Genomic DNA, 13,811 nt, shown 5'->3' with positions numbered 1-13,811 from the left:
CCCTTTAGTACTTACACACATTGATAAGGTCCCCTCGCAACCATCTCTTGAGACTGAACAGGCCCAGCTCCATCAGCCTTTCCTCATAAGAGAGATAGTCCAGTCCCTTCGTCATCTTCATAACCCTCCACTGAACCTGCCTCAGGAGCTTCATGTCCCTCTTGTCCCAAGAACCCCAGAACTGCACAGACACAGCAGATGTGGCCTCACATCTGAGGGCTGAGTAGAGGGGCAGGATCACCTCCCTTGACCCCCTGGCAATGCTCTTCCTAATGCACCCAGGACACCATTGTTATGATGATATGTTAACAAACACATACATGGAAGTTCTTATGCTCTCTACTTAAATGCATTGATTCCAACACAAATCACAGCTTTAAAAACCATCAATAAACGGGAATATTCCAACAAATCATAATGAATTATCAGCTTACCATCAACAAGGGAAGGGATAGATCTCTCGTTGTCTGAATTTGAGAAAAGGATCAACTCCTTGTTAATGAAATCATTGTAAGTCAAATGTTTTGTTGCTGTACCATATAAAAATTGCTGAAAAAAACCACATACATTATTCATTCAATACAAAAACTACATTACATTTAAATCTCACCTGGCAGATTTATGACTATTATTTAGAACTCACCTCGGGAAGGCCGTGTAGTCGACGCTGTCGCCTGTCTTCCATGAAATTTGTTAACCATTCTTTTCGGTCATCAATCTTCTTCTTACTGAAGGCCTGGAAAGATTCCAAGTACACTAAAGTATCACCATATAAATGTTTGTGCAAATGTATGTTACTTTAGTCAGAATTTTAAGTATATTGAACTTTCTGATGAAGTATTCACAAAGGCTTATTTGGGCAAGCTAATCCATATAACTAACGATTACATTTAAGGAGCAGTCCCAGTACATGACTTTTCAGACATTTTTGCACAAGGTGTTTTTGAAATGACAGATCTCTCACTGATTGCAATTTAAACTGATATTGCTTTCCTGAAATCTGCACACATTTAGACAAATCTTATCATTCTTCTTCCCCCTTTTCACGTCAGAGTTGTGCTTTGACACATGGGTTTGAAGGTCTTTCCCCACACAGCTTTAAGGTTGGGTTCATCATTCAGACTGAGCTATAATCAGCTCTCATCAAGAAAATCAACTGAAGGTATTAGAAAAAACATCCCGCTCTTGTCCTCTCCATGCCCTCTTTGCTCTGTCAATAACTTGTAGCTGTTCCTGACTGGCCATCCCTAGTCCTCTTATGAAAATTGACAACCTGACAAAATTGACACTGCACAAAAAGCCTAAGCCAGAGTTTGTGCCAGCTGACTGACGGCCTCAGCCTTCATGATGACAAGGCATCACTTTCCAGCAACCACTTATCACTACAAAAGGACACAGGAATGTTCTGACTTTGTGGTGTCACAGAAACAGAGTTTCCCTCCAGTGAGTTTCTTCTCCGAAAAGAAGACATAAAAACTGAGTATGTGGTTTAAGCAAGATTTTGACTACTTTGGGGAAATTCTATGAGTTGCTGAGGTATTGCATTTTTTTCTCAGGGAGTAAGATACAGAAACTCCATCATGTCCTGATTTTAACCACTCTCCTGCATGAGAACACGGTCATCAGCACCATCTTTTTCAAAGGACTCTGACTGGAGCACTCCAAAGGAGCTCAATGAATAGTTTCAATTCCTTGGAGACACAATGTTGTGTAATAAATATTAAATCTAACTTAAGTTTCTGAGAAACGGACTGAGCGATATCACTATGTTTTACATCAGACTGACTTCATTTGTGAACAAACCTTGATAACTCACAACACCAGACATCTGAAAATTTAAGATTACGCTTTTGTAAAAAACATGACTAAATTGTTAGCATTTTCTTCTGGCTCCTTTCAGTTTATCTATACCTTTTCTAGACCACTGAAGTGACAAATGACCAAGAGCTGGATCAGCATAAAAATTATTTCAATAGAATAAAAATAGAATTAATAGAATTAAGAGCTGTTCTCAAATATTTATTCCTAAATATAATAAGAAGGGGATTTTTTCTGTTTCTCCACTTAAAACTGCTATTCTAATACTTCATTTACTAGCAAAGGAGTTCTTCAGAATGCTGAGGAATTTGCTTTGTGAAATAGTTTTTGCTTTCCTAGATTACAGCTATCATGAGGCCTAGCAGGGCCTGTAATCACACACCACCCAGAGGCAAACTTGGGGCTGGGATTACAGTGACCAGCACAGGAAATGCAGGTGGAAGTAGAAGTGAAGTTTCTGTATACAGCTCCAGCACTAGCTGGTAGTTGCTGAGGTGTAACAGAGGTGAACAGCTTCCTCCCAGACTGACAGAATACTATTTACCTAACAGTGAGGATCAGCCATAACTGGCAACATGGCCTCCCTACACCAGCCTGTGTATGGAGGTCTCTTTGCAGAAATAGAGATCAGAATTGTTAGTAAAACCACACATTTTACTGTACCCACAGTATAAGAAAAAAGTTGTTTTGTCTAAGATGAGTATTTTTCCATTTTCCTTTTTTTTCTCTCCTACCCGTTTTTTTCTCTGTAATGTCACCTACAACTAAAATAGCAAATTAAAGTAGATGTAAGTTGAAATATTTCTTGAGAAAACAGCTTCATTCCAGACACTTCATACTTTGTCCTTCCACAAGCCTTCTTTGAAACACAAGTATTTTCCTGCACAAAACTATCTACAAAACTTCAAATATGTAGAGCACATGCATGAATACATATATAACACACTGATAGATCTTCAATGAATAAACAATATTTATCTGATCTTACTTGCTCAGAAACAAAATACAGACCCCTAAGCAGATGTGAAACATAATTTGTTTGGGCTCTATTGCCTTACTCTAAGTACTTTTTGTATGTTCTGTCTTTAAAAGAAATTCTGACTGTAACATTTCTTGATATTCACATCACACAAAATTATCAAAGCTAAAAGCAGAAGGTAGAGCTCACTTTGTGGTGTGGATTAAGCTTATTCCAAAATTTAAAACATTTTCCAAAAGACTCTTTCTCTGCCCAAAGTACTTTTTCAGGTACACAAAAAAACCCAAAACAACCCAATGAAAACTAAAACATATCATATGGAAGCACTGCTGTGAGTTCTTACCAGTGTAATGGCAGCATCATCCTCAGGCCCAGCATATCGAAAAAGGATCCGATGTCTTTCCATGTCAGCAAAATATTCTTTTGCTTCTTTAGCAGTGCTGGTACCCAATCCTGTACAATAAACAGAAATAGTTACTCAATGTTCAAAATTTAAGTTTTATTATTTTACCCCTTTTATTTTACTGGGAATATTATAAAATCACTATGTAAGATACTATCATGAAAACAGCCATAAATAAAACTTCACACCACCCATTTATTATCATTATCATTTATTCATAGGGTTCACATATTTGTTTTTAAACAAACCTTTGTAGTATTTAATCTTCCATGCTTTGTGATTTTCCATATGCTTTTTCCACTCATCAAATTCAGGAATACTATAGAACGAAAGTTCTTGCTTATTTTTGCTTGCCTTTGAAAAAACAAACAAACAAAATCAACATTTCTGTTGTGCTGTAAGTAATCCATAAAATCTCAGTAACAGAACCCATACCTTCACGATAGGGGTGATGAATTCCTCGAGAAAACCATGTTTCAACAGTGATGGCCAATTGTGATGAATAAAATTGATCAACAAGCCCTTTATGTGAGATCCATCCTGATCCTGAATCAGAACACGATAACATGAGGCAATCTTACAAAATACCAGATTCCCAAAACCACCAAAAAACCCACTCAGTGGCCTGAATACATCAACACAATGTCTGATGATAGAAAGCATAGAAAGGAACAGTTGGCTTTAATTTGGATTTCAAACTGGACCTGGGTATGAAATAACCACCTGTGAATGTCACTGTCCCTGAGCTATTAATGATCTCTTCCAAGCCAAGTGCATGGTTGCTGTTCAAAGTTTCTCTGCCTGTGGCATGTTTTTGCTGAGAGCTAGACAGCTCTCCCAGACACCAGAGAGTTGAATTTTTGCAGAAAAAAGCCGAACCTGGCCACAGTTCTCACTGGTGGCACGAAGCTTGATAGCTCAATCATGAGATTTTCCAAAAATAATTGCCTACATTCTTGTCTCTACCTGACTTGCTAGAAATACCACCTCATTTATTGTCTACTTTTGTCCTTACTTTCAGCATATTTTTGAATTATCAGTAGTATGTTTTTATTAATACTTCGACTTCTTGCTATTTTGTGCAGCAAAGTTCAGTTGTGCTTTTAGAGCAACCAAAACAATATATATAAATAAATTAATCCCTTAAAGAAATCTCATAACCTATGAAATTGCAGCAAAACACACTGTAAGAAGCTCTGTAGATTAAAACCTGTGAATTTCAGACTTACCTGATCTGTCATGATCATAATTTTTCCATATCTCAAACTTTTCAGAGATTCTGGATCTTCATAGCTTTTCTTGTATTGTAGTCCAACTATTTTGATGATGTTGTTGATTTCTGCATTTTCCATAATCTGTACAAAAGTTATTTTTGCAGCCAGTGTAAAAAGCAGAGGTTCAGAAACATCTCAGTCTTGCTTTATAGATACTTTTTCAATGCACCTTGACCTCAACTTTATAAGCTTTTTATTCCCACCCCTTCAAGTCTTTGCACTTGTAATGATTTCTTCTGTTACTTGCAAATTCTCAAGACTGCACCACTCTCTTTCTCCGCTACAGACAGAGCACTTTGGATTGGGAAAGCTGGGAGAAAACTGCAGGTGTAACAAAAAGTCATCTCACAAATGTGCCTTCTTTCTCCACTGTTTTTATGGGCATGTGCAGCACACCTCTTATTACAGACAAATTATGGGTGGCAACAGGAGTAATGTGATGAGGTAATGCTGCTGGCTGCTGACTCATGTTGTGAGTCCATGAAATCACATGGCAATGGAGAAAATACAAAGTTTTAGGGGTCTTAAGTACTCATGTGAAATGTGAATATGAGTCATAGCAAGATTTCCTTTCACTTGTGAAGAAATGAACTTTATCATCCCAGTACTGCACTACTACAGTTAATATTGAAAGCCTTATCTCAGGCTTCAAAACAGCTGGTACTCTATGAAATCCCAGTCACAAAACTCATGAAAAAATTAAAAATTAAAATATGAAGGTGTAAATCTAGAAATCAAGAATAAACAGGAGGACACCCATTTGTCAGCAGAAGGAGAAGGACAGAACTACATACCTGTTTGTGAGAAGCTTCTCGGACATTGAGAATTTTGCCCCTGAGTGGGAAGACTCCGTATCTGTCTCTACCAATTACACCGAGGCCAGAGACAGCTAAAGATTTGGCCGAGTCTCCTTCTGTTAATATCAACGTGCAGTCCAAGGAATGTTTGCCACCTGCAGGCCAAGAAGAAGTAGAGGGAAGGCAAAAAGCCAGGACGTGTAACTCAAATGAAAGAAATACAGTTTAATTCTTCCTACTCTACAGTTAATCTCCTCTCATCAGTTAATGTAGGTAGGCTGAATTTCTCTTCCTAGGGATGGCCTTCATACCACTAAAATGGCACAGCAATGAGTATCCTTGCTAAGGATACATAGCATACTATGGATTGCTATGGACAAGGAGCAAAACAGGCAAAACGGGATGCAATGGTGGCACATCTTATATAATGGTTGCTACATGTCTGCACAAAAAAGGACAGATTGCTTCTCTACCTTTACCATTGCGTTTTGCTAGCTGCAAATTTCTTATACACATACATTATGCATGCCTGAGTTACATACAGGAGTTATTTCCCATTCTGCATTTTCCCTTTGCTTACAGCATATTTTAAAAAGTAATTTGTTAAATCACACTTTTGTGGGTTCCCTTTTTTATTGTCTATCATCTAAAGCCAGACAACTGTACGAAGAACATGTCAGAAAAGCTCAAACGATGAGAACATTTGCACTTATTATACCTCACAAATTTCTCAAACAGAAAAATAAATCTTTACTAACAGTGTAATTTTGATTCTACAAGACACAGCATCTTGTTGCCTGTGTGCTCAAAATTGGAATGACATTTATGTTCTGCCTATTGCAACTGCAGCAGTGGAATAGACGTTCTAAATAACAAGCAGGTTGAAAAAAGGAACCCACCCTTTTAAAACAGTGCAAATGTTCATTAAGTATTTTTGCTATTTTATCAAGGCCTATGTTAAGAAAGAATCCAAAAAATCTTCAAGCTGGTTGAGTCTCACCTACTGCTAATAAGGAAGTTTTGAATATACTGGCATTTAAAATGTGTGCTGTAATTTGCCTTTACCTGGTAGGTAAAAACCAGCCCATACTTCCTATTACACAGAACTTACATTCAGCATCTTTGGTTTTCTGAATCAAGATGTGTGGCTTAATACAATCTAAGGCAGTTATTCACACTGTCAGTGACTACCTACCAGCAAGGTGGATGCCAAATACTTAGAAAAACACCAGTGTGCTGTTTTAGAATATATAAGAGCCAATATTTTTCATAAATGAACTACAGAAAACACATCTGAACGTCACCCAGGTTGACTTTCTTCTGGAATGGATGCAATCAGTAGCAATTAATTTCACGGAAATACAACATTCCAGGTATTTTGCTGAGCATAGCTCTAAAGAACTCGAAGACAAAACTACATGAACTGACAGGTTCAAAAAATGCTTTTATGCTTCACCTGATTTAGTAATCTAGCTGCTCCCTTACAATCCTATATTCTTAATTTTTGCTTTGATTTCTACTTCTCCTCCAACAAGCCACAGAATTATGTACAGCTGCTCAAGATCACAAGAAAGCAAGAATGACCAGGTATAGGACCCTTTCTTTACAGAGAAGGAGGAAGAAATCTGCAGCAAGTGCATCACTCTAGAGATACACCTCTCTCCTGTTCTTAAGCAAACTGGCAATGACTAAAACGCTCAGGGATACCAGGGACACAAGAAACCTGTGGATGCTGGACCTCAGCTACAAATTCATTCTTGAAGTAAAGATAAAATCTAAAAACCAGAGGAATAACTAAAGTCCGATGTGTCTGTGGCCAGAGCCTGTTCTCTCCCTGCTGCACTTCCTGTGTCCACCCAGAATGTGCAATGCCTTCAATGTCAGAAATCCAGTATCTTCCAGAATTTCAATAAACCAATACCTGGCTAAGCCTCCTCAGCAGATGAAGAGTTCCCTCAACATGAAACAGTAATTAGGCATCAGAGAAATACCTGGGTAACAGGCATTTAAGCCATGCAAAGCTTTAGCCCAAATGAATCCCTACATGCCTTCTTAGCTGAGGAAGTTTCAGGATGAAAAGCAATAGAAAATTTTATTAGCTCCCCTGTTAGAGATTCTCCCTTCCCCTCACCCCCAGTCAAAAAAATGAGTAAGAAATTATTTTGAAGCCTGGTCTCCAAAGCAGAGCTAAAAAAACTACGAAGAAAGTGTGTCCAAAATCATTCATTATATCTGCTAGGAGCACTAGGCTTGATATCCATGAAAACATATCATTTCTCCAAGCACACAATCTTTTCAGCAAAAAAAAATATCAGGGACATATATCTGAGTAAGGAGTGAAAATTCCACAGACAAAATACTAGAGTAGATGCAACTATCAACTTTTGAGGCAAAACCTGACATCTGAATAAATAAAAAAGTAATTAAATACTGAAGAAACTCCATTAAAAAAATTAATAACCAAGGAACCAACAAGAAAGGGAGGAAAATTAGAAGCATCTTATCATCATCTCATCAAGTCATCTCTGGTTTGGATGCTGAAGCACAAAAAAACCCCCCAAAACAAACAAAAAACCCAACCAAAACCAAGCCTCCTTATCAGTCTTACATGCTTTTAGCTACTCAGCCCACCCACCTACTTCATTTCAATTTCCCTACCTTTGCTTAATGTGAGGATGTATTAAAACCCAACTAAAATTAACACAGACCGACAACATTTTGAGCTCTTTAGCCACGTGTGCCCCTCAAATCCTTCCAGAACAACTCCCATCTCATTGCTATTGGCACAAAGACTGCCAGCTGATCCTGATCCCTGTCTGTGCTGAGGAAGCAAGCCAGCAGAGATTGCCAGTTTGCCCTATATTCCCAGACAGGAGCCTAATGGCATTTAAAGTCTAATGAAAAAAGTCTCTTGAACCGTTCCCTCAGGTCTGCACACTACATGATTTACTTCCTACAGCTTCTGACCCTATAAAGATTCTGATCTTTCTACATTAGAAAGGTCAAGAAGACCACTCACCTCCAAAATGGAATACTGGAAACACTATTTAGCAGGAAACCACAGTTAGGAGATTTACACCCTCCCAATACCAACCTAGACTGCCATTTTTGTTCAGTGTTATTAATTCTCTTCCCTAAAGAGGACAGTGTTCCTGATACCAAACTCACCATCACATTTGAATTCTAGCTCCAGGAGGTTTAGAAAACAAGAAAGATTTTTATTAAAAACCACATATGGATAAGAAATATAAGTCAGGTTTCAAATTGTCATGTCTGTGAAAAATTTATGAAACATTAAAGAAATTAAAAATAAGTGCTCTTACCAGCATCATTAGCATCATCCAGTTTCGGAATGCCTTTGATTTTACTGTGTTTCACTGATGAACATTTTTTGTTCAGTTGAGTTTGTGCCTTAAATTTGACCCAATTCAAAATACTCTCTATGATACCACAGTTAGAGGCCTACAAGCAACAAATTAGAATTGTGGATGAGAAAAATAAAGCTTCAGATAGCAGATTTCCTACATCTCAGTTTTGAATCATTAACACTGTTTCTAAAGTCCTCTACATTTTAAAAACTGCAACATATGAAAGGTCAAGGAATTAACACACACCTTACTATTTAGCACTTCATGCATTTACAACCAAAACACAACACAAAAGGAGCTTCCTTTTCCACCAGTTACATAACTGATGGAAAGAGCAAACGAGGTCTGAGACCTAACAAGAGGTTGTGTAGTTGATGCGCTGAGACATTTTAGGTACTAAGCACTTGTTTCCTGGATTTTGAGAGCAAAAAGAATCTTTACAGGATATTTACAACCATTTAATTTTTCTTTGGAAATGACTGAAAATGGCTGAAAGACAACCAAAACTATTTGAGAATGAGCTTTCTACCAACCACTTGATAATCTGATACTGACTCTAGAAACACATCTGCAACAAAAATAGCATATAGTATATTTTCTAAACTAAAACTGCTTTAGATTTTGTTTCACATCAAAAGAAAACACAGATGGAGTGAAATACTGTGAGCTTTGGCTTTTAATTATCCCCCATAATACAGCATTCATTGTTGAGATTGTGCAGCACATTTAATGCATCTGGAAATCAGTGTTTACTCCTGGGAATATTAGAAACACTATAAATCAAACCTGCTGATGGTAATACAGCATGCATTCATTCTTCAGATTTCGTTATACAAGACTGCTGAGTTATTTTTTTCCCCTCTAAATTCTATAGGAACGTCACCCATAACATAGAATTAGAATAATAAAACACTATACAATCAGTAAAGTTTTGATGCCAGGAGTATTAGCAGTGGCACTGTTCTCCTTACTACTGGAGTTTCATTTTAGGATACTGGTGCTAAATAGGACTTAGTATAAAGAGTTCTGGCTAACAGAATTCTACTTTCTCTTCATTGTATGAAAATGTAGTAGAGGTAAACCCTCTCTGATGTATTTCTACAAATACATTCATTTAGAACAGAAATTCTTAGCCCATCTACAGAAAACTTTTTAAACTTGCTGCTCGACAATAATGATCACCTTGAGTACTACAGGCACCATTTTGCATTTCCTTGATTACTGGAAGAACAAGTAAATGTGACATATCCTCTCCCTCTCTTTTCACTCCAGTGAAACAGGACTGATACCAAAGAGTAAGGTATACAATATTCTCAAGTTCAGAAAAATATTTTAACACAAAAAACATTGGTCAATGACTATGTTTAGATTTTAAGAGTCCAACTCATATCACCCATGTAAATACCAGAATCTCCAACAAACAAGTTGATCAGGTGAAACTCACTTTGAAATCCAGGGCAACAGTCAAAACACAGTCATTGCATCCATTATTAAGACCAGAGAATGAACAGAAGTTCCTTCACCCCATTTCCAGAGTATGCAAATGTCACTGAAGTACATAATGAACTATACCTAATCTTCTGCTACAAAGCACACATATACTTGGTCCAGTGTGTCAATTCCTGATTCACAGAGGAGAAAAAAAAAAAAAGAAGGCTTTACTTACTGCTTTAAAAAATTTCTCAGATAGCTGGCACTTGGACCCAAAACTTTTAGGCTGCAATGTCATGTTTTCCTTTGTCTGGGAATCAAATGATGGGTTTTCAATCAAGCAATTAACAAAAACCCATATATGGTTCTTCACCTGTTGAAAACATAGAAACCAATTTACTCAACAAAATTCCCACATTCAACTTTTTCAACATTTTTGTATAAAGTTACTTGCCTGAAATGGTTTGACTGAAACTCCAGCTTTATTCTTCTTTTTCACCACTTCTATCAGTTTGCCCACAACCTGATCCACCACGTAATCAACATGCCTACCACCCTGAATGAGAGAAGAGAAAAAAAAACAAACAATAAACAAAATAGCCATTGACTTTCCTAACAGCTTTTAGCTGCACTAACAAAATTCCTGTAGTCATACTCAAATATAGAAATCCATGCACACTGAGTTGCAGCATAAGATAGAAAAATCTGTTTTAAAGTTTCTCTTCCACATCATTTAGTCTTCATTCAAGTGAGGATGACAGAAGTTAAAACATCAATTACTCAAATGCCTTCCTTTTAAATTTGTAGAGAAAAAGGCCAAAATATTAATAAAATGTTAAATTCTAGTGGCTGTCATAGGAAGTTCATAATACTTGACTGAAATCTTGTAACAAAAAGTGGAGTGATGCAGGGATATCCCATAAAGTGAAAACATACCAAACTCACCACTCCATATTTTACACAGGTCACCTTTGCTTTAGGTAAGTTAGCACCTTACAAAAAATACAGACTAAATACTGGTTCCTGTTCAGACCAGTCTGCATTAGGACAGACAAAATAAAGAACACATGGCTATGGAGACCTTCATCATGAAGTCACAAACAGAAAAATGCTCCTTCTTTAAAGCTGTTTTTAAAACAGAACAGAGAAGGAAAAAAAGCTTTAGATGGGTACGAGGAAGTATAGGATAGATAAGAAATAAGTAAGAGAAAACAAAACCAAGAATAAACAGCAGCCAAAAAGAGGAAAACAACTAGCAATCAAACCCCAAAAGTTAGGATTCTACATTTTAAGGCAGTATATGCATCTGAAAAGACTGAAGATGTAAAGAAGTTGAATTGATGAGATAGCAGCTGTGTTCACAGCTTCATGCAGAACACAGAGATTAAAAAAACCAAAAAAACAGAGTAGATAAAACCAAAATGGTTAAGCTAGTAAATATTATTAGTCATAACCAAACCAGTACTTGCACTTCAAAGAAACCATCTATGGTTTCTGTCAGTTCCTAGAGTCATCTACTGGAACAGCAACACAAACCATTAGAAGCACCATATAAAGTCTTTTCTCATGGCATTTCTTCTAAAAAATCCAACCAACTAAAAAACCCACATCCAAACCCCAAAAGCTGTCAAAATTAGAACACAACTGTTTTTATCCACATATGGATGACAGAGTTTCAACAGAGAGAGAGTTCAATTGAAAGCTCATCTATCAATATCCTGCCACTTTAAAGAAAAATAAATCCATTTCTGAACTGTAAAGAAAAGCTCTTACAGCAAAATACCAAATTACACATTTCAAAATCATTCCACACTTGAGTGGCAGTCTTGAAATGCATTTCTTTTACTCATCACATTACTGAAAACTTGTGCTTACAGGAACATCTCAGTATATTTTTGCATTTAAAACTTTAGCAATTTTTAAATTTTGCTAGAAGTAGCATCTGACATATCAAGAAAACCAGCAATTTACCAGTAATTCTTGTTCTTAGGAGACACTAGTTATTACAGCAGTTCCCCATTCCCAAGTCCACTCTTAAGTGCGCAGCTGTGAGTGAGGGATGTTCAGAGCTCAGAGCTGGGGCCCTCCCAACCATTTCACCAGCAGGTGGCAAATGTACCCACTATGGGACCAGAACAGCCTGGAACTGCCCCAGCTGTCAGAACAATTCCATACAAGACACAAAGGCAAAAATACTCTCCGAGTCCAGAGGGCTGCCAAAGATTACTACAACTTTTGAATTATGGGAAAAGAGCGCTAGAACTGCATAACCTTCTTTTTCCAGAAGGTAACGACAGAATCCCAGTCTTGCAAACTTCAGGATGCAAAGGTCTCTAATTAAGTGCTAACAAAAATCTTAAAAATGAAGCTTTGACTGCCTCCTATACACATTCTATTCTTATCATAGCCAACAGTTTCCATCTATTTGGAGGTGAGCCATATTTAAATTCTGTGGACAGATAAATGGTTGACATGGTAGAAAAATTCAGAAGCTAACTATAAATTTGAAGTTTTCATTTAATTAGTTATGCAATTTCAATCGTATTTTCTTTTTCTTTTTTTTTTATTATATTTATTTTATGAAAATAAATCCAAAATCCACAATAATCCTGAATTTCTTGCTGAACTCCAGCAAATTTTAACAGGTTGGGATTCTCCCTTCATGCAAGTCTACCTTCTAACACTGCAACTGTGTAGGCTCAGCATTTCTGCTAAAATGATTAGTAGTATTACAGTTAACAGTGCCACCATATTAAAGTTATCATTACACTGCTATGTTAATAGCTGAACTTTCTACTACAATTTCTACCACAGGCACTATTTGAAATTCAGAACTTGAGAAGACCACATTTAATCAGTTTACAAGTCTCACTACAGGTTATCTGTACAACTCTCATAGCTGTAAACATTCCTTCAAATGCTGTATCAGAGCTTGAAGTTGAAGTCTGTGGTGGTCTACTATGGCAAAATTTTGAATAAATGGGGAGCTGACCAAGGTAACAAATTTACAAGAACTAAACAAGGGAGTTGCACCTCAACATACTGCCTGACCTCCCAAACACCCCTCAAAAAAAACCACACCAGCAACCCAAAAAAAAATTGTTTGGAATTTATAGCAAGTTTAAAAAAGGTGGGGGGGAAAGTTATGGCTGGCTGAAATTTATCCAGATGCAGAAACAAAAAGCTTTCAGCAAACAGTGATAATTAACAGCTGGAATGAGCTCCTCACCTGTTAGCAGTTAAGGGGGCAGGCAGCTGAGGCAGCTAATTACTACACATTATGTCCCGTCAGTGGGTAGCTGCACATCAATTGCTAGTGAAAGGGGTTCACCACCCCAAAAATCCCACACCCAGTCACACATGTAAGGCATGGATCATGAGAGTGGGGAAAACTAGAAATTACAACACTTACCTTTGAAGAATAAGCAGAACTTTTTTCTGAGCATATTCCAAAAGAATATATAATAACAATGTATGTGTAACTGCATTATGTGAAAATTGATCCAGAAGAGTAAAATTCAAAATCTTTGGAGTAAGTGTATGCAATATGTTTTACTTAGGAGTCAGGAAGTATTCAGTATTTCCAAACACTTTTTTTAGCCTAGTATCAAGCGTAATGGAGTTCCTCTACATTGCCAGTTTCCTCATAAAAGTATTGTCCGCATCTTTAAGGTCATGCTATTTTTCTTCTTTATGTTGCACAAAGGAGCCTGAACTAAAACAAAGTTGGAACCCTTAAAC

General features: G+C 37.1%; 1 protein-coding gene across 2 annotated transcripts in view; it reads right to left on the bottom strand.

Moving 5' to 3' along the window:
- The window catches only part of TOP2B (DNA topoisomerase II beta), a 60,612-nt gene that overhangs the window by 21,017 nt on the left and 25,784 nt on the right, over positions 1-13,811 (bottom strand). For both annotated transcript variants that reach the window (XM_048301773.1, XM_048301782.1), the window contains exons 9-18: positions 10,525-10,626; positions 10,306-10,443; positions 8,595-8,733; positions 5,269-5,426; positions 4,430-4,555; positions 3,636-3,746; positions 3,449-3,554; positions 3,141-3,250; positions 644-736; positions 435-549 (exon numbers count right to left, since the gene is read on the bottom strand). In XM_048301773.1, coding sequence (XP_048157730.1) covers positions 435-549; positions 644-736; positions 3,141-3,250; positions 3,449-3,554; positions 3,636-3,746; positions 4,430-4,555; positions 5,269-5,426; positions 8,595-8,733; positions 10,306-10,443; positions 10,525-10,626 — 1,198 coding nt within the window. The remainder of the gene's footprint in view (positions 1-434; positions 550-643; positions 737-3,140; positions 3,251-3,448; positions 3,555-3,635; positions 3,747-4,429; positions 4,556-5,268; positions 5,427-8,594; positions 8,734-10,305; positions 10,444-10,524; positions 10,627-13,811) is intronic.

This window comes from Corvus hawaiiensis, chromosome 1 (assembly GCF_020740725.1).
Source record: "Corvus hawaiiensis isolate bCorHaw1 chromosome 1, bCorHaw1.pri.cur, whole genome shotgun sequence".
NCBI classification, from domain to species: Eukaryota; Metazoa; Chordata; class Aves; order Passeriformes; family Corvidae; genus Corvus; species Corvus hawaiiensis.
This window is presented reverse-complemented; position numbering and strand designations above follow the sequence as displayed.